The sequence below is a fragment of the Lathamus discolor genome, chromosome 3 (assembly GCF_037157495.1).
Source record: "Lathamus discolor isolate bLatDis1 chromosome 3, bLatDis1.hap1, whole genome shotgun sequence".
NCBI lineage: Eukaryota > Metazoa > Chordata > Aves > Psittaciformes > Psittacidae > Lathamus > Lathamus discolor.
The window spans coordinates 152,385,896-152,408,006 of record NC_088886.1 but is presented as its reverse complement, the minus strand read 5'-3'; the positions used below and the strand labels follow the sequence as shown (position 1 = coordinate 152,408,006).

General features: G+C 45.5%; 1 protein-coding gene across 2 annotated transcripts in view; it reads right to left on the bottom strand.

Annotated features, from left to right (window-relative positions):
• The window catches only part of INPP5A (inositol polyphosphate-5-phosphatase A), a 215,545-nt gene that overhangs the window by 106,316 nt on the left and 87,118 nt on the right, over nucleotides 1-22,111 (bottom strand). For both annotated transcript variants that reach the window (XM_065672509.1, XM_065672510.1), the window contains exon 5: nucleotides 2,723-2,786. In XM_065672509.1, the coding sequence (XP_065528581.1) occupies nucleotides 2,723-2,786 (64 nt within the window). The remainder of the gene's footprint in view (nucleotides 1-2,722; nucleotides 2,787-22,111) is intronic.

The window sequence follows — 22,111 nt, the reverse complement described above, 5'->3', positions numbered from 1 at the left end:
AGGTGTCAGGATGATGGAGCTAGGCTTTTTTCAGTGATATCCAGTGATAGGACAAGGGGCAATGGGTGTAAACTGGAGCATAGGAAGTTCCACGTTAACATCAGGAAGAACTTCTTTACTGTAAGAGTGACAGAGCACTGGAACAGGTTGCCCAGGGGGGTTGTGGAGTCTCCTACACTGGAGATATTCAAGGCCCGCCTGGACAAGTTCCTGTGTGATGTACTGTAGGTTACCCTGCTCTTGCAGGGGGGTTGGACTAGATGATCTTTTAGGTCCCTTCCAACCCTTGGGATTCTGTGATTCTGTGATTCTGTGTGTTAACATCATTGCTAACTACAACCCAGCGATTCATTTGCACGCCATGCCTTCTCCAAATAAAGATACCAGTGCACTATTTCTGATTCCAAACCAGGGAAGATGAGATTCTTTCTGTCAATCAAAGCAGTGTATGAAACCTGGGCTAACGCCCGGGCCAGCAAACCCTGCTGCTGGATGATGGGTTCTTTAGAACACGTGGCTTGTCAAGACATTAACTTGTAAGCAAACTTTTGGGCCTCTGACCACTGTAAAAAGAGTCCAGCACCACCTGCACTCTAGCAAATAATATGTGGGGCTGTAGGAGAAAATTGTTCTCATTTTAAAACTCAATTTTTCTGAGAACTAAAAAACAATCTTTTTTTTTTTTTTTTCCCCCAAAGACTGCATTAGTCACATCCAGCTCCGCAGTGAAAAGACACAGTGATGTTCCGGGAATATCGAATTGTGGATAAACATCCATTCTTTGCATGCTTTTGAGTAGAACCAGAATTTCATAATGATTTTTGTGCAGAGAACGTTTGTAACTGTTCGGATTTTTCCTCTGATTTAAGAGCTTACTACACTGTGAAAATGTCAATAGTCATGAGAGAAGAGGCAAGTTTTACACTTCCCCTGAAAGATGGGAGCCTTCAAGCTCGTATTTTACAAGCACTACCCAGGGAGACTGATTCTGCTCTGCGGCAAGAGGCAGCAGGTGACTTACAACACAATCCGCCGCTTCCTTGGGTTTTTATCAAGAGTTTGCTCTTTTCAAGCCATGACCTGGCCAAACACATCTTGACGTGCAGCTCACACCCTGTCTGGCCTTGCTCAGGCTTGCCAAGTCACTGAAAATTTAAAGTATTTATTTTCTGGAGCCAGTATCTGCTTATTTCTTTATATTGATTCCAATATTGACAGTATTATAATATCAATTATTTTCCCTACACTTTTTCCTTTCATTTTCTCACTTTTTCCTTATGTTTTCTTTTAAAAGCTATAGAGTAGTGAATAAGGTGTGCATCAACAGTTAACAAACCCAGAAAGCTCCTCTTTTCCTAAACCACTTTTCACTTCCCTCTCTCAGATGTCACTAGAGCAGCTCTCCCCTGTGACCTAAAGAGGGAACTTTAGGTGGAATTCTGAGCAGAACGGGTGGGATGAAGCTGTGGGCTCAGGAACTGGGTGGGCAGATGCAGTTCTCATGTCACTGATACTCAAACCCTTCATGTGGCACAATGAATAAACTACAAACAGTGGAGGCTGGTCAGTCCAGAGACAGCACCTCGGACCCACAGCTTCACCTGCAATGCCAATTGCCTCCAGTATTTCCACCCTGCACCCAGTTCAGCTGATAGCACTGTCATCCCTTAGTGCCTGCAAACCTGCACTGGTGTGGGAGAAAGACTGGCTTTCTCCTACATCTCGTATTAGAAGTCCCTGCATCACCACTGAGTTTTCCATTATGATCTCTCAGAAATAAAATCTACTCCAAACTGTCTAAAATACAGCTAGAAGTTTCCTTCTGCACTGAAACCAGTGGTGACAGGAGGAGTTATGCTGGGTGAATCCAGAATTGCTATATACATAGAACTACTGTTCAAACATCTAGGGGAAGGAAGACCCTGTACCCTCAATTACACAGGCAGAGAGCATCTGTCTCTACTGAGAACAAAACGAATGAATCTCTGTAATTAAGACAATCAGTTCACTCCATAGTTACCACCATTGCAGCAGTGTCTCAAATTAATGGGATGCTGGATGTAGTATTAATGTGATTCAGCTCAGTAAGCTAAATGAAGCTCAGAGGGGTTTCGTATTTAATATACAGACCGTTCTTCACTGAAATAACATAAATTTTATATAATCTTTTCTACATACACCCCAGGAAGCATTCAATAATTTTCTATGAGATTTCCAATATTTAATGCCCATAGCCTAGCATTCCTTTTAAACTTTGGAGATTTAGCAAGACCTTCAACCTGCCTGATCAATGTGGGTTAGAAACAATGACACCCTCCTACTGACCTGCACTGCTCCCAAGCAATTTAAGCCATAAATCTACCTCAGCTGCTTTGCAAAATGACCATCACAGCTGGACATTTAAGGTCTTGGTCCTATATCTGATCTACAGGGAAGAACCTTGTAGCCATTAAGAGTTCTTCTGAAATCATCAGGGATCTCTATGGATCCAAAGGTCCATCTGCCTGGGAATGATTAATGCACCAGTGTTCAACCTGTGGCTGGTTCATTGACTTCTCCTGTGAGTGCTATAAAAGGTAAGAAAAGTCCTGTCTGTTGTCAGGGGACTCGCATGCATCAGACAGGAGCCCGCACATCCTGGAAACCACTGCTAGGAACTACCATCAAAAAGGCTGCCTTGATGTCTAAACAGCAATGACCAACATGCAGTTCCTCCGCTTACCTTTAAAATCAAACTGGTAGATGTTTTTCAAAGATTCATGAAGAAAGTAAAAACTTCCTAGAGCCTGCAAAAACAACCAGAAATTGTAAAATATTGACTTTGGCCAACTAAACCCCAAAAAGCATCGTGCTTTCCAAGTGAAACCCAACCACCCAACCAACCAAACCCACAGAAATTAAAGAATAATAAATAGTTCACATTTTCTAAGATCTATGCAAATATTCATTTCCTTTCCTGCTTCTCTGAAGCTTCATAAGCCACTGTACAGAAGATCCCTGGCAGTTGACTGAACACAGTAAGGGCAGGATTCCCAGGTGGACTGGTAGAAATGCCAGTGGGTGGATGCAACCCATAATACAGACAATCCCTTCCCAAACACCCAACGCATGCCCACGGTTCCTGTATAAAAGAAGCCTGACAATTTCCGGTTCACTTTCATGCAAAACGAATGCTTTTGGAGACTGCAGGGCAGAAACAAGAGACGGGTGAGAGATTCAAGAACGTTTGAGAGCCAGGCACAGATTTTCCATCCTACCACGCTGTGCAGTGTCAGTGCCTTTGCCAGCTGCAGGGCAGGAACACTTCCAACCTACCAGGAGTGTCGGGAATATTTGTGTCGCTTGTGCAGCTTTCCATGCTGGTAACTGCTGGATGTAATTGTGATGCTGAGCAGTACAGAGCAGCGGCTGCTCCCGGCATCAGTGTGAAGCCACAGAGGTGGGTGTTTTCTCAGGGTTCACTGACCCAAAGAGAAAGAATACACAGGTGCCTTGTATGTTTGGTATATAAGTAGCAGAGGGGCTGAGGTGTTTGAATACACTGTAAGTTTCTTGACACTGGCAGAACTGGTGTGTCTCTAAGCATCAGCATGAGCAGAGTTCAGCGCCCACAACAATACATGAAACATCTGAGTTACTACTGAAAACAAATTACTGCGTGTTCCTAGTTGGGATTTAGACAGGATGTACAACTCCTTCTGCTTGTCTCGTCCTCAGCAACTATCCTCTTCAGTTTTTGCCAAAACAACGACCTAATCCAGCTATGGAATTCTGTTACAGTTTTAAAGGTTAATCCATGACTGAGTAAAGCATCTCAGCATAGCAGTAATCTCTACTGCCTTCAGAAATAAACTCCCATCTCAGCAAATCTGTTTTAAAAGCATACCAAAGTCAACCCATATTCAGCAGAATATTAGTACTCCTCCCTTACAAATACTTAAGTACTTTCCTGGTTTCTGAAGGTTTCTGAGATCTTAAGCCTCAACGATTCATTATTCAAGGCCAGGTTGGACGGGGCTTGGAGCAAGCTGCTCTAGTGGAAGGTGTCCCTGCCCGTGGCAGGGGCTTGGAACTGGATGAGTTTAAGGTCCCTTCCAGGCCAAACCATTCTAGGGTTCAGTGACTATTACAGCAAGCACCTTTGTCTGGGGTGCTACCTAAGCATACCCTTTAGCTGCACAAGCACTTGGGTCCCAATGGGGACACAAGCTGAAACGCCATCCATCCTGAGACTGATTGGGATGGGCTGGCTGGCTGGTGAGAACAGCAGTTGGCCCACCATTGATTTTAGGACCCCATGAGATGGAGGAAATAACTCCAAATAACTGCATCCCGCATTTCCTGTGTACCCACTGTCAGGCTGCTGGGGTTGGGCTCGCAGAGGGCCTGAGGGAGCTCAGCTGTGACCGGACCACAGTGCAGACACACACATCACAGCAGTGTGACAATAATGCTCATCGCAATCAGTGTCTTACACTGGTAGAATAGAGAACAAGATCTGAAGCGCAAGAGGCCATCCAGCCCCGAGGTGGGTCCCAAACACTCAGGTGAAATGCTGGTTCAGCCCCTGCACAGGCTGCTGAAGGAAGGCTGCAGGCTCACCCCACCAGGAAGTGCTGGGCTCCCCTCACTGGGTCCAGCAGCACCACCCAGGCAGAACCCAGTGCGTCGCAGACCTGCGTGTTTTAGCCATATGTGTTGAGACACACACAGGGGCAGCCTGTAAAGACAACCCCATTATCACAGGAACGACTGTTCCTCCACCAGAACATTTTCCGGGCTTTGCAGGTTACAAATTCCGGCCATTCCTGATACACAGCTGTCCAACCTGCACCTAAATGCCTGGGCAGAAGAGGCTGCCACAACCCCCAGCACAGCCTGAGTTCTAACTTGTCCTGAAGCTTACAAGATTCCCTGAACAGGGACAATCCTCTGCCTTCCCGCTCCTTCACATCCTCCCAGCACTGGGCCCTCCTCCTTCTCCAGCGACACTCCATGGACCTGGGGGGTTCCAGCCAGGGCACCCCCATCCCGGCTCCACTTGTGTCCTGGCAGCCTTGTCAGGATCTCACCTATACGTGCCATGAGCTTGCTGCTTACTTCTACTTCTTCACAGTCACATAATATCCTCCAGGTAGGAGATGGAAATTACATATGAAAAGAGAGTAAAGGAAAGTCAAGTGAGAAATGAAAAAGCATTGTAACAGACTTTATATTGGAATATAAAAACACATTTTAAATGAGAACTTGATGAGCCTTTAAATACATCTGATGCACTCAACAGAGGTTGAGGGAAAAAAAGGCGGCCTGCCACTAGATAAACCCTTATTGAGAAGTACAAAAGCAGCGATACACTAAACAAAAAGGATGATTTAGTTTCATTTTGTCTTTTACTCCTCTCAGGCAGACCCGTGTGTTGGTTCAGTGGCTGCTGCATTATTTATGAGATGCTGCACATCCAGAGATTAGACACCGCTCATTTGTCAAAGCACAACCATGAGGTCCTGCCCATCTCCCTGACAAGCCGGTGCACCCACCAGCAAACACTGTCACGCATGGAACTGATGAGCACGCTGCCTGACCCCCAGCCAGCTTCCTTCACCTCTGAGGGTTTCTTCTTCGTAACATGGAGGAGGCAAATAGGAAAATGCAGGAGACACAGCCGTGGAGGACTCGAGGTCAACATCCCAGCAGGACACAGCCAGGACAAATAAATCCTGACACAAGACAAAACCATTGCCACCTGCTATTTAAGTTCAAACTGAAGAAACTGGCACTAGCAACAGAAACCGCTGCTGCCTCGAGAGAAACTTTCCCTATGCTCTGGCTTTCTTTAAACAGATTGAAAAACCAGATTATTCTTAAATAGCAATATGGTTACAGAAACTCTTCTGGTAGAGAAAAGTACACTTTGCCTCTCAAGGAGCTAAAACTAGGTAAGTCTTCAAGTCACAGGCATGCGACAGGTAAAATTCAATGAAAATAACTTTCCTACACTCACTTACGAAGCCCCCGGTTAAAACCAAGAAAGAAAAATACACACGATCACAGCTTTACAGTCAGTGGAAAGGCAGCAAGTCCTATGTTAGAAGTGCCTGTTCCTGTGGGCGCACACAGGCACTGCTCCATGCATCAAAGGAAAACACGGATGGAAGGAAGTTCTTTCCAGAATTCTCCTTCATAAAACAAGTTACAGTGGGGCTGATCACAGCCAGGAGCCTGGGATGGGCTTAGAACACACGCTCGGCTGCGGGGCCTTCATGTGGACTGGTGAAGATGGAGACAGCGACTGGGTTCGTAAGAACTGCTCAAGCCGGCATCTCATCATATGGATCTGCAGCACAGAATTTCACCTGCTGCACAAGCACCCTGTATTCCCAGCATCCAGGCATTTCATGTGCCCACGGGTTTTATTCTACTGAAATCAGTGTGATTAATCATGAAGAAAAGTAAATCTGAGTGGAAAGACACCACACCTTAGCTCTTACCTGCTTATTTATTTAGAGAGCTGACCTCAGATAAAAGCTGACAACCTAAGTATTACATCAAATGCAAATAATCTGAATTTTATATATACATATCGCAAAAAAAGTACGAACAGCTAGATGAGTTCTCAGTTATAAAATCTAATTAAATATCATCACTCTGCTTTATCAGAAGCTATTATTAACTTAATAGAGGGCATTAAAATTATGTGCTCTAGATTTGAATCATTCTCCCCTCTCCTACGCTTTCTGAATTCTTCTAAGTCAATCCATCTCTTTCTTCAATGCACAGGGCCAAATCTGACATCTACAGAGGTAACTGTTATATAGTATTCATAGAATCCTAGAACAGTCTGGGTTGGAGGGAACCTTAAAGCTCCAAGCCCCATCCAACCTGGCTTAGTATTACAATAATGACAATGATAATAACACCCCCACCACTAATAATAACAACAACAATAATAATAATAATAATAATAATTATTATTATTATAATTATAATTATAACGTATTACTCTAAGAGCTCAGCATAAGAATACAGCTTTATTCCAGCTCCTTCCATGGACTCAAAAGAATAAAAAATGAGTCTTGGCAAGCACCTGGAAAATACCATCCCCAGTGCCTCAAGTCTGAGAAATGTAAAAGCAAATGAAAAAGGGATCTGGAACGGGAAATCCTGGGCTATGCCAGCAACATGGGGCCAGTTCAGCAAATGTTACAGCTCCAGTGCCTAAAGGAGCCAACAAGAAAGCTGAAAAGAGGCTTTGGACAAGGGCCTGTAGGGACAGGCCAAGGGGAATGGCTTGAACCTGCCCGAGGGGAGACTGAGCTGAGCTCTTAGGCACAAGCTCTTCCCTGTGAGGGTGCTGAGGCGCTGGCACAGGGTGCCCAGAGAAGCTGTGGCTGCCCCATCCCTGGCAGTGCTCAAGGCCAGGTTGGACACAGGGGCTTGGAGCAAGCTGCTCCAGTGGAAGGGGTCCCTGCCCGTGGCAGGGGTTGGAGCTGGAGGGGCTTTGAGATCCCTTCCAACACAAACTAGGCTGGGATTCTGTGATTCTAAACCAAGAAGAATCAAGATGCTCTAAAACTTCTATTTGGATGCCATGATTCCACTAAAAATAGTGCTGCCACTTGTGCGCAAGCTACAAGTTCATTTCTGAGCATCCTGATTTGCTCACTGCTTGACTTCTTACACTTTACATGTTATTTTTTAAAACTATTTTTGAGGAATTATGGAGCAAAAGCCTGTTTGATAGGCTGCTTTTGTAGCACTGAGTGTCAACTAACTGTGCACAAAGAATCTCTGATAGTGGTTAAATAGCACTGCAGGGTTTCAGGAACTGATACTACTAACTTTAAGATAGGCTTTGACTGGGTATTTCTAAACACCCCATTGAAAAGCAGCAGAACTATAATGGAACGGAAATTACGGTTATCACGATCTTCCGCATTGTTACAGGCTTAATCAGGTCTATGTACATAAATGTTAACTTGTAACAGCGGTGAGTGCAGTTACAACTCACTGCCTACCAGAGAACTAAGAAACAAGAAGCTTTCTTTCAGAGCCTAATGCTTTGGCCCTTTTGTTGCAGAGCTTATGTTAATTCAACTTATTTCTCATAAAACGACAGTTTAACAATAAAGCTAAATGACAGTGATTCAAAGTCTAGAACTTTGCTTTATTTTCTTATTTACAATTTGAAGATTCTTTGGAAACAGATGTAGGGGCACATACAGCAGTAGCACACAGTGTCCAAGTAACACAATACAGAAACCCACTGCAAATTAGAAACCACCCCAAACAGTTCGACTTTCAAAAATTTCATATGTAAAGAAAGAAAACTATTATTTGTTCCACTTTAAGGGTTGCTGAGATTGATTAATTCTGCTGTCCGCACAAATTCTATGCCATTTGTAAGCATGTGCTTTCACTAAAACGAAACCTCAGAGGTCACGTTATGTATCACACTTTACTTTCTTGACTTCTGCTACATCTATGCTAGTGACTACAGGCCAGGGAATCAGCATATCTGCCAATATTTAACCTCATGTCTGCGGCGGGCGCTCAGACACGGAGTGACCAGCTCCTGCAGACAGGAATCGTAGTGGTACTGCACCAGCACTGAACAGGAGATGGTGTGCGCTCTGCTGTGCGCGTCACGCCTGAGCAGTGGAAGAAACAGGAGCAGCCACAGCTGCCTCTGCTCCATATTCCAAGTAGTCTGCAAACACAGACTAGTCAAGGAAACCGGATTTCAGCAGATCCATCACAGTGATGGATAAACAGCCACAGGTTCAGATCAGGAAGTTCTTCACTTGTTACTCCAACCTGCCAGTCCTTGGGTCTGTGACTGCACCACAACCACCCTGCACTCAGCAGTACCAGGAGCTTCTAAAAGTTAAGGGAGGTCACAGGGACCTAGAACGGTCTGGGTTGCCTGCACAGGGACCACACATGCGTTTCTGCGGATGGACCAGCCACATGGCTTTCAACCCTCCTAGGAAAGCCGGGAGCTGACCGAACAGAAAGCGCTTCACTAGAGCTTGAGCCGCTGGGCTGCTCCCATAAGCACATGCATGATTCAGAGTCATAGCCCTGGCCGTGAGGAAACACCACACAGTCACTGCTGATGCTTCTATTTAAATGCATCCAAATTTTGCTTCAGAGAGGAGTTTAAGTATTGTAAATAGGCACGAATATATATCTGTATGTGTATCTGTACAACCGAACGAAAACAGCAGAAAGCACCACAGTGAAAAGCCAGACAGGACAGCCATGAACAACAGATATTATTGGCTTGGCCAAATAGCTTAGAAATGGACAAGAATGCCAAAACTGATTGAGATTATTCTTCTGTCTCCCCTGAACATTGTAACTAAATAGCTTTGCTTTAAGACACCTAAAGTCAAGTAGCTCCACACATGTAGACCCACACAAAACCCTACAGGTAGACCAGGGAACATTTCTTTTATTAACTCCTACAAACTCTTTCCATTTCACAGCCACTGTCAATGTCACTGTCAATATCAAACACATCCCAGCTTGTGAAAGCTTCTGTGAGAATGGCCCTCACAGAAACGTCCGGGAGCCCCACGCAAAGGGCAGGGGATTCTCTCATGGCAGTACTGCTACCCGCAAAAAGCCTTTTCCAGGACTGACTGAAGTACCCGACTGCTCTCCGCACATCCGCACACAGAACCGTCCTGCGCAGACTGGGAGCAACACTTAACCTACAGCTCGCACATGAGAAGAGCTTTGCATCTCCCCCAGACACACCATGGAGACAAAACCCACGCGTCTTCTCCCTGTCAGCAGACTGAAGCTGAATGTTCACTGTCTTTAACTAGGTTCCAGAAGGATCCTTGGTACAAGACTGGTAATTTCTTTTGTTATTCCATGCCAAAAGACTTATTTGGAAAAACTGGTACCGATGGTCAGATAAACAAATTGGTTCTGACGGATCCCGCATCTGGCACTGACAAAAGCACCATTCCTTTGATCGGACGGAGATCCTGCCACAGAAGGCTCAGGATTTAAACAGCTGTATTTTTTTCAAGAGCTAGCTGACATGATTTCTTTTTAAAGTACGTCATTTCAGCTGTGGAGATTTAATGCATAAAGGAAATACCTGAATAAAAGTTTAATTACTGTGCAGAGTAAACATGTACTGCATTACCTCACTAAATGTGATAGTTAATATATAAAGATTGCTTTAAATATATCTAAAATAAATTGCCAATGATGACACAGAAACTGTAATTCATGTAGTCATAAAATCCATAATTAGCTTTAATGAATATTTAAAGTCAAAGTTCAACCCAACTTTTTCAATGTTTAACCTACTATATCAATATAGTTCAAGGAATTCATTTATCATCGAACATGACAATGTCTGAATATTAATTGGCGCGGGGCACCGCTGACAGGAAGCCCTTATCTCCTGCCAGGCTCTTTGGCTGTGCCGTGTGTCAACAGCGGGTTTGTCACGCCCGGGATTATTGACTACCTGCCTGGTTTGCTAACGACAATTAAAACGTATTCCACATGCGCATAAACCTGCCCACCAGGCGCACGCACCGGCTCCCCATCGGTAAAACGGAGGCTATCAGCTGCCGCGCTCCGCGGCGCGGAAACGCAGCGAGGGCGCAGCCGCGCCGGGCAGGGAATGTGCGGACGGCGCTGCGCGGGGACGCCTCGCGTGGGTCCCTCTTCGTCACGGGCTCCAACCAGGGACGGGAAACGGTGGGGCCCGGGCGGCCCAGGGACCTCGCAGCGCAGCCAGGCCAGGAGGGCGGCTGCGTGCAGAGGGCAGGGTGCCCCGGCCACGGCCCGCCGAAGGGATGGCTCCGGGACGGCGGGGGTCCTGCCTGGGGACCATGCGGGGACACAGCGCAGCCAAAGCAGCGGGAGCGCCGCTGCCCCTCGGCCACCGCCGCGCCGTGTGCCGGTACTCCCTGCCCCAGCGCACAGCGATGGCAGAGCAGCCCTACAGCTCCGCCAGCAAGCAAGCCACGGGCTGCCCGGGACCGCGGTGGCCCTTCAGAAACACGCCCTGAAACACCCGCCCTCAGTTTGCCTCGAAAACGTGAATTCCGGCGCAACCGTCACGCTCTGAAACCCGAGGGCACGCTAGCTCTAACACACCTAAACAGCGACCCACACCGTAACTGCAAACAAGGAGCCGTGTTCAGGTATATGCTCACAGGCTAACTTGATCCAGTAGAGCTAAATTAATGCTAAATGTCTATTATTCACCCAAGGTTAAAAAAACCAGGCTGGGTACACAGATCAACTCATTATAAAATAGTCGCTCACTTTTTATCTGCAAACAAATTAGGTGTCCGGCAATTTATCATTTCCTGAATTAGACTTATCAGCTAAAGTACATACGATTAAACTGCTGTTGAGCTTCCCCTGAACAGGCCTCGTCTACCTGGTGTGCAGACAGCCAGAGCCCGAACCCAGCCGTTCAAACAAGCACACACTGCTCCTACAGCTTTGTACCTCAAACACAGCCATCAGCTTCATTTCAACACCATTTGAATAATTACACCATTAATAAAGTATAAAAGTGAATGAGCTTCAAACAGGGACAAACTCTCAGCACACTGTAACTTGGTCTGCATTAAGAGTATCTGCTTAGTTACACAGGAGACTCATTGAGGCAAATGGAACTATTCACTTGAGAAGAAAGACCACCAGCAGGATTGGTGCTGAAATCTCTTGCTCCATAAAACCTAAACCAGTGTCAAGTGGTGCAATACAATCAGCCCCATGCTGCAGAGGCAGCTGCAGCACCTCCTTGCACAGCTGCTACTGTCTGAGCAGCGTCTCCAGTGGCCAAGCCAGCGCTGCTGAACCACTACAGACCTGTGAGAGCAGAAGCCTGCGGGTACAGTTGGTGGGGACAGAAAGGTCACGTAGCATCTACCTAAACCCTGGTCATTCTGTATTATAGTCAGTCAGACCCATACCTGCAAAGATGCTTCCGCATTTCTGGATTCATTCCCACAGGATGGTTTTGACTTAAAAGTGTCTAATTTGCTTGTAACCTGTTTGCTCTATGGATCAGCGGATTCTTCAGACCGACTCCCAGGAGTGCTGTTACAGCTGGGCAGTGAAGCTACACTTCTGACCCCCCTGTGCCATAATAACCTCACACTTCCATGCTTCCAGCCTGAAGGAGCTGTCAGAATTACGCTGTGTGCTCTCCAACCATGCTCAACTGGTTTCAGCACCACAATCTCTCCTGTGCAGTTGCAGCTGAGCAGCAATGTTGAGCACATACACCTTTAACATCCAGCACTGCTCACTCACTCTTTTCCTTCTTATTTCTTCATAACCATTCTTTTAAGTGTGAGACAAACAACGCCTTACCTAGCAAGGGGAACAGTCACCAAATTTACCACTAAAAAATACAACTAATTCTAAAGTAAATGGTGGTCTTTTGTTTTATAATACTAGAATTCAATGTAATTGAGGAAACAACTGACCCTCCAGTGCCCATGTACAGTATTATAGCTTGTACTATTCATTTCTAGACTCATACCAAGATTTATATATTTCCAAATGGGCTTATCTGTTCAGGTTTCTACAAAGGTTGTGACCTGTCCGCATGACAGACTGGAGGAACTGTCTGAAAAATTCCAATGTATCTAAATCCCAGGTCATTTAAAGGCTTCATCAAGAGACCATCACAACAAGTAACCTGTTTGCAGGCCTGCTCTTTAAGGATGCCTCGGAGAGGTCTCTGCTTGCAGCAGCCATCACCAGCACATTTCCAGGAAAAAAACCCAAATCCCAGGAGCTTTTATTTTCCAATTGTGAAGGCCAACAAAGCGCGTGCCCAGCTGACACGCTCCACCCTTCAGTTCTCATTCCTGTACTGCAGCAGGGCAATGAAAAATCCTGTTCCGTTTTAAAGGATTCTTTGGCACTAGTTCATTGAAGAAAAAAAGGAAAAAAAAAAATAACAAATAGAAAACCTGAGCTATGGATAAACCTGTCTGGGAAGGAAATGAGAAATCGGAATGTAACCTACTGCACTGACACAGGATATTTAGTGCCACTTTTGATGCCGACACGTTTCACAGAGAGATTTAACACTTTAATTACAAATCAATTCAATTAATAAAAATATCATACGGAGGTTCTTTTTCTCAAAACCAAGATTACTGACACACCAAAGAGCCAGCATGAGTTAAGTGCATGTATGCTGAACAGTTAGAAAAAGGCCACTTATCAATATTCCTGGACTCCAAGTAGAACCTTCACAAAGTCATTAATCACGCTGTTATTTAATATTTCTATTACACAAGCACTCCAGAGGCCCCAATCAGGATAAGAGGCACACAGCTTGGCTCCGCACCAGTACGGAGCGAGACTGCCTGAATACAGGATTCAGAACTGGAATTCAGGGCCACGCTCGGAATTCTGCCCCAGCAACTTCCTAATGGGCCTGGCTGCAAGAAGTGAGTGTGATCAAACAGCCAAAACCTGGCTGCTGACTCCACCAACAGCTTCAACAAGTACGTGGCCCTGCCCTCAACACTCACTGCTCTTCCGATGGGGAGAGAGACAAAGAAAATCTGAGTTCTTTCTGTAAGCACAGCAGACAGAATAAGTGCAAATGTACCTAGGAAGAGATACGCAGTTAAAAGCTTGAATACTCAAGAGTTATTTCAGTGTTAAACCTCATGGAAAGCAAAAAATGTTCCCCTGGAAGTTTCAAGTTCTTGATAAACAGAGCTCAAGATATTGTACAAAGACCGAGATTTATCCAGTGGATACTGGTAACAGCTCACAGACTGTGAGAAGCTGTGCTGCGCTCTCAGACTGCAGAAGATAATACCAAAGTGTAGGATGCTATTTTTCAGGAAGCAAGCTATATTCTACATTCTACTTCACATTTATTTCTGTAATCATTTCAGGAGCGTAGCCCATAGCAACAGAGACCACAGCAGCACTTCACCTCTTCCTGAAATGTATTCCTTGTTCCCATATACTTCTGTCCCCCCAGTACTGCGGAGTGAGAGCACCACACACACCACCAAAGGGAAGCAGCCGTGGAAAAGGTGGTGATCTCATGGCCCCAGATCCAGGTGCAGGTAGGACAGCATTAATGCAGCGGCAGGGCACGGTGGTGGTGCATCATCTAGAACCATATCACCAATTCCCGTCACCCACATGGGAGGTTGGACCACACTGAAAAAAGGCCACCAGGATTACAGAGAAAGATCCTGTCATACAAGCAGTGACTAAAGGAGGCTGATTCTATCCCAGAAAAACAAAGGAGAGCTGCAAATAAACCACAGATGAGGAGCAGCACTGGGGAGTGGAAAGAACTATTTAAGCTGAGGAGCAGCACTGACACAGGACAAAGCAGATCCAAACTGAAGAGAATTCAAGCTATTTACAGGTACCTGATAGCCATGAAGAGACCAGATACATGGAAATCCTTCTGGGAACATTCCTCCGATCTGCAAGGGCAGAGGGGAGATGTAAAGATTTGACATACACGAGCCCAGCAAGAAACCTGGGGCGATTTCTTTCAGTCTTTTTGCTCCTATGAATCAGCAGCTCCTTCACCACCAGCCAAATCCCGGCACTCTGCTCTAGTCAGTAGGTGACGGCCCTCCAGAGGCCACGGAGCTGCTGCGAGGGCTGGAGCAGCTCTGCTCTGGAGCCAGGCTGAGAGAGCTGGGCTGGGGCAGCCTGGAGAAGAGAAGGCTCCTGAAGGGGAGACCTGAGAGCAGCTCCAGTGCCTGAAGGGGCTGCAGGGAACCTGGAGAGGGGCTTGGGACAAGGGCCTGTAGGGCCAGGCCAAGGGGAATGGCTTGAACCTGCCCGAGGGGAGACTGAGCTGAGCTCTTAGGCAGAAGCTCTTCCCTGTGAGGGTGCTGAGGCGCTGGCACAGGGTGCCCAGAGAAGCTGTGGCTGCCCCATCCCTGGCAGTGCTCAAGGCCAGGTTGGACACAGGGGCTTGGAGCAAGCTGCTCCAGTGGAAGGGGTCCCTGCCCGTGGCAGGGGTTGGAGCTGGAGGAGCTTTTAGGTCCCTTCCAACACAAACCAGGCTGGGACTTTGTGACTTGTTACATGAGGTAGGATCTGTCTCTGGCAGTGCTACTGGAACTGGGATGCAACTTGGATGGCTCCTGATGGGATGGGAGATACTGCTGGGGATTAGCGTTTTACCCTATTTTCTTCCATTAAAAACCAAAAGGTAGAAGTGCTCGGTGGTGCAGGGACTGGAAGGCTGAGTGCTCAGCCATGGTCACTTGCTCTAAATAGTTTTAATTTTAAAACCTTTGGATCAATTTAGGATTTCATTGATACATTCTTACATAAGGCACTCAAGCTGGCAAATTCAATTTGATGAGGAGGCATTAATGCCCATTTCATTTAGTATTACACAGGTCATCTCCAAATAGGAAAGTGCCATGTGGTAAAAGGTTGTATTTAGCATGTCAGTGGCGGTTGTTTTGTATCTCAGAGAACCTTTGTAGCTGCCTCAAAATAAGAGATGATTGATTTACAAAGTACCAAATTTCAAATTTCATATTCTAGGACTAAACATCAAATAATTGGACAAAGCTGTCCCCCTGTCTGACCCATCACAATCAAGCCCCTTTCAAGGTTGACTGCCTGCATAAGAAATATGTGCATAATTTCATTTTGTCTCCTGTCCAACATCCAATGTTAGAAGTTAATTAAATTGCTTGTCCATTGTATTCATCCACTTACAAAGTTAATGATATTCTGTTCCTGAATTAAAGAGAATTTTATAAAGCCTGCACTATGGAACCTGGCATGCTGTACACCGAGGAGCTGAACCCTGTCATGGTTCCTGATTGCAGCTCTCCTAATTAGGAAACAAAATGAATGTTTCTGTGTCTGCCAATGCAGAGGACAAGTCATTCCAACAGCGAGGGTAAATGCTTTGTACAATAGCAACTTAATAATATCTCATGTTTGACTATAATAAATCCTGCAGGATTAATAAACCTGTTAAATTTTTAAATTACCATAACAAAGATGAACTGCAGTGTAACAAGACAGCCTCAAAACAGGGACACAGGTTTGAGGGACAGAACAGCTTCTCGCAAGGGCATCCACCTCGAGGACACCGAAATCATCGGATCCTCATTCTTGCATGGGAAGAGGAGGGAAAACGTAACGATACGGCAAGCTCCCAGAGCCAGGATCAGTAACTGCAGCTATCCTGCTCTGAGCTCCTGGCCCAGGTACAGAGACCTGGTACCTGTACAACAGGCTTCCCGAGCAGCCGCACGATCACACGTGTAGTGTGGCTGCGAATCAAGTACCTGTTAATGGCGAACTCGCACAGCCCGAAGCTGCTGCTGACGGCGTGGAGGCAGAGCCAGATTAACCAAAGCCCTGCACGCCGTGAGCAAACACCCTCTCCCGCGGGGCTGTGCCTCACGGCGGGACTGCACCGGCAGCCTTCACCCAGCCAGGGTCCTGCAAACAACTGCCATCGCCGTCAAACCTCACCCGTGCCTCCAGACCAGGGCGTACAAAACCCACACCTTTGCTCAATGCCACGGCACTGGGAACTCAGGCTGCTGCTGGACACACGCAAGGGAAATCCAGCACGTTGGCAATGCGGAGCGAGATGCAGTGGTACCTGGCTGCAGGCATCACATGAACCCTCCTCTGAACGCCCTCCCTGAACCCATGTTCTCAGGCTTCACTGTCACGTGCAGAGGACGTCAGAACTCTCCAAAACTGCCACAAACAAGTAAGGCTGCCAGTGCCCACACATATCCCAGTTACGTAGTGAGCAACACGCGCAATGAGAATTGCCCCTATTTAAAAAACCGAATCCCTCCTGACTTTTACTGACTCGATACAACACATTTCACCTTAAAAAGAAAAAAAAAGTCTCTGAGCTTTTATTTTCTTTATCCAGTGCCATCACTGCAGAGTTGTAGTTAAGAATCAGAAGTGTTACTTCACCAACACTGAGCAGCTAAAACAGATTCAGGGCAATGAAGCTTCGCTGTCTTTGCTCTGTACACTGACATTTCAGCAAGACAAAGATGTGTATTATAAGGTTTTTAATTATTATTGGTTACAAGGGCCCTAATTCTGTATTTCCCAACAGGTTCACCTCACTGAAGGGCAAGATGATTTATATGATATTATATGCCCTTGTATCCTTTGCACCAGTTCCTGCACGGATTCCATAAAGGTATAATCATAGAAACACAGAATGGTTTGGGTTGGAAGGGACCTTAAAGTTGATCCAGTTCCAACCCTATAATGACCTAAAACAAAGCAGCAATAATATCATGATTTAAGCTTACTCTGATTAAGTTAATTTAAAATATTGAAAATCAAAGTAGGAAGAATCCTAAAAAAATTGTTCAGTGTTTCAGTGTATATAAACTACAGTAAGAGCATAACTGAACGCACATCCAGCAGGTTTGGTTCAGCAAACATCAGAAACCATCAGGAATACTAAAAAAAAAAAAAAATAATTTTTCTGGAATTATATCCAGTAATTATATATAAAATAACAGAATGCCTGCTGCCATGTTGCGTTTCTTCAGGTGCATTTAGGAGCACCACTTTGTGATAATTCATTTCAAACTATGCTCAGCTTTTTCCTCAAGTGGTCTAATTTCCAAGATAAGGCTGCATTTACCAATCCAAAAGATGTAATGTAACTTTTGTGAACCGAAACTCATTAAATAGTATTGGCGAATCAATAAGGACATAAAGATGTAAAGCTTTTCTTTATGAAATAAACCAAATTATACTCTCCTAATCTAAATACTCAGTCAAGTCACTTGATAATTCAATCATGTGGAAAATCTGCCTTGCTATTAAAATCTCTTCAGAATGTCCATGCAAGCTGGAGCATGCACATACACAATAGATATTTATTTATATTTCTACCTTTCAGAACTTTTCAATTTCAATTAAAATTCTGTAATTTTTATTGGGAATCACATTACACGCATGATAGATGTAAGTGAATTAAAGCACAATCAATTCTAAGAGATGGCCAACAATGAACCTAACCAGTTTACAAATTACCTACTGCCACTCAACTGGAGCTCGCCATGTCTGGGGACAATTAGAGAAAAGCTTTAATTGATCTTCCCAATGTCAGTATCGAGCTCGCTCTGTACATTTGTGAGGACTCTCTTGTACCCGATTTGCAGAATTAAAGTTGCTGCTGGGGCCACTGATGCAAACTCTTGGCACAGCGCGGAGCCCAGGTTTGAAGTTCAACCAGGTGCTCGCATACCCCCAAATAGCCACATCTGCATCTCAAGCCGCACAAGTGCCTGTTCTACCTGGGGCAATGCCTTAAGGCAATTAAATCGTATTTTTCAAGGAACGTGTTCCTGCCTAGCTACAATTAACAAATATTTCGCACACTTGCATGCAGTTTGCACCAGACCTGCAGGTTCCACCGCTGCGATGACTGACAAGAACCATTCTCTCTCTCAATTCAGGCAAGCCATGGAGCAAACTAAATTCCCCCAAACCCAGAAACTGTCTCCCTCTGATCCAGTGGTCACACAGGCAGCAAACAGCAGAACTCCTTAAAGCTCTTTTGTCTCGACATCCTAAAAAGTCTGAATAAAAAGAAGTTCACTGTGGCCGCTTTCTACTCTTCCTCCTTGTTTTAAAAATGGGAGACACGACTAGTCTCAGAGACCCAGTGATGAGGATCAAAGACCAAGCCTTTGCTTGGTCTCCAGCAATGTACCTTCTCAACATAGGAATCCCAAAGACATTCCTTCATGCTAGTAAAAGAGATTCTAGCAATTCTACTAATGTAGAGAAGACACTCGCTGATGTTCTGCCCCTAAGCAGGTAATTCATTTTGTGAGGCTCCCCCTGCACCAGGCAGACATCAGATACATGAAGTAAATGCTGGCTCACACCTTCTGATTTACTTACACTGGAGAGAGCACCAAGACAAACAAGGCAGCAGGATGAATGTCCCTCAACCTGCCAGCTCCCTGGGCATGCCAGGGATCCAGCTTCAAGGTAGGAGGACCTTGGAAGGACGCCACTGCCCTGCTGCAAAAGCTCATTTCACAAAGAAAACACCACAAACAGCTTAGGAAGAAAATGTTACAAATATGTTTGCCAGATCTTGCCTGGAAGTGTAATTCATCATTTCTGTTAATGCTTTACTTTTCAAAGTCTCAGATGAACCTTCAGCTACTGAACTGCCCCAAAGGGATTCACGCTGTGCTAGAAACAACACAATTGCGCTCAAAGGCTTCCCATCTTAATTCCTGTTGGGTTTTTGCCCCAGAAAGGCAGCATTCCAATACCCATGCCTGACTTAAAAAAATCCCAATAACTAGAAAGGAAAACCAAACCCAAATGTCCCCAGAGAGCACATGGGAAGTGAATTTAAAATCAGTTCCCTTACTACTCAGCACCACTGCCTTGCTCAAATCCTAATTTTGGCCTTGCTATCATGACCACATTACCATTATTTTCTGGCTTTGAGCTAGCAAATGGTAAATAAAACACATTTAGACATTTCAAGAACAACATAACATGGTAAGGCCCTTTGTGAAGGTGATCCATTAATAACAAAAGGACCATGGTAGAAACAAAGCTTTGGCTCTGTGACGCGCTGTCAATCACATGAAATCTGATAGAAGGTAGCGTGGCAGATGAGAACCAAAAGCCTCCAAGCCCGCATCTGAGGCCCAACTTCATCACAGCTTCCAGCAGGATTCACCGGAGACACAGTCCTGCTCAGTGCCACCGATGCTTCTGCAGGAGGTGGCAGCCAAGGCCGCTCCACACCAGCACCAGGAGGTGGTTTTGCCAGCAGCTCAGACGATGGAGGCATCCACTGGGCTGTGCCGGGGTCAGCCAGGCTCAGGAGCCGCACTGAGCTGCTGGTTTACATCTGAATTTGACAACAAATCAACAGACACCAACGTCCAAGCAGTGACAGATGAAACAAAGAGCCCCAAAACCCAACAACCGACCAGAGCTCCTTCAAAGAAGTGAAGGACACCATCAACTGTAGTGTCAGTCCCCGGCAGGTAGGGACTGCCATCCTACACACTCATACTGGAATTAAAAAGAACCCGCCATCTAAGTGGAATGTGTTAGTAACAGTGGAAGTGAGAAAGAAAAGCTCTATATTGACAAAAGTAATAACTTGAATTGTATTTTAAAACTGAGAAGACAAAAATAGTCTGTATAAATCAAACAAGTTGTCTCTTCATGCTACTTTTATGATGGACATTAATCTTTGTTTCTAGACAGAACTGCTGTCTGATGTAACCACGCTTATTGACTTAATGGGAAGGAATTTCTATTAGCCTAGGAAGCTGTGATGAATGCAGTCTTGAAGTTCAGTGACTCAGACACTTAGTAACCTCCAACACTGACCCAGGTAGACAGAAATTTAAATCTTCGTCCTGGAACATAAGATTATGCTTCATTCATGTTTTGTAGGTAAGAAATTTTGAATGCTCATGTATTTTCTACATCTACTTATGCATACCTGTGTGTAGACAATTAAACTCTATACATAGTTCATCAGGCATTTTACAAGGGCCCATAGGGACAGGCCAAGGGGAATGGCTTGAACCTGCCCGCGGGGAGACTGAGCTGAGCTCTTAGGCAGAAGCTCTTCCCTGGGAGGGTGCTGAGGCGCTGGCACAGGGTGCCCAGAGAAGCTGTGGCTGCCCCATCCCTGGCAGTGCTCAAGGCCAGGTTGGACACAGGGGCTTGGAGCAAGCTGCTCCAGTGGAAGGGGTCCCTGCCCGTGGCAGGGGTTGGAGCTGGAGGAGCTTTGAGGTCCCTTCCAACACAAACCAGGCTGGGATTCTGTGATAATTCTCAAACTTTTTTTTTCACATCCACGGGCAGAATTACTGGAAGATTCAAGAGCTCTTACATTTATGGTTTTCCAGGCTTCAGACCCTGCGGCGTGTCCACACTGCAGCTCAGCCTCTCACATCTTCAGGGACTTTAGGGAAGGCAGGCACCTGCAGGTGACTGTTCCCCCACCATTTACTGCTGGCTTCTCAGCCACGGGAACAGGCCACATGTGGCACTCTTACTGGTTTCTACAGCCTCAGTTATTTTTTACCGAGCCTAAATTTCCCCAGTCAAGCAGCAAATGCTCCTTTCTTGAGAAAACAGAAGGTAAGGCAAGAAAACACAGTTCAGCCCTCACACTTGAGAGCTTTTATCACGTTACACAGATGATGACAGCTACAAGTGATATCTTCACCTATGAGCTTCAGAACTGAAACTAGTTTTCACAAATGGATTCTTGCAAGCCTTTCCCCAAAGGAACAGCCTGTGTCCTCCCGGCCAGCTCAGGAAATGCAGCTCCCCTGCACAGCAGTGCCCAGGCACGCTGCTTATCCAGGACACAGCCTTTGCTCTGCATGGTGACTGTCCCAGTCCTAGTTCAGCTCTGATGGACTTGATTTGCTGAATGCGTTTTACTACTACATGTGTTCAATGAAAAGAAACATTCCTTTAAACAGGGTCACTTGGTGTCAGTGCAACAAAACCTCTTTAGCAGTTGGGATGTCACTGATGAGTGCAGCTGACAATTGATGGACCACAAACGTAAATGTTAAACATTACTGCCCAACTGAAAACCTTTAACGCTAACTCCTAGAAGAGCAAGGCTTCATCTTTTGTGTAATTTGGGTTTGGTTTTTTTTTTTTTCAAAGATAAGACAGCAATTAAACCAAACCTGCAATGACTTACGAATTACATGTTCAAACCTGGGGATCCATGATGTGAAGTAATACCCAAAATATCTGGAAAGCTTTGACACAGATGGATACCAGATACTGGAGCTGTCACAGGACCTGTACTGCAAACACCCTACTTCATCCCCCACTGCTTGAACTTAGAAGACAGCAGTTAATTAGCTCAGAAAATACGTGCAAACAGCAACACCTCTACACCTCCAGCAGAGGTTCAAGAGCGGACGTGCCGAAAGGCAGCGGAGGTGACAAAATGCACTGGAGACCAATCTAGTGAAAAGTTAGTGTATGGAAATAAGAATGTTCCAAGGCAAAAGGAACAAGGCAACCTAGTTTAATCTGATTATTCTGAGGTTGAGACAACATATTAATC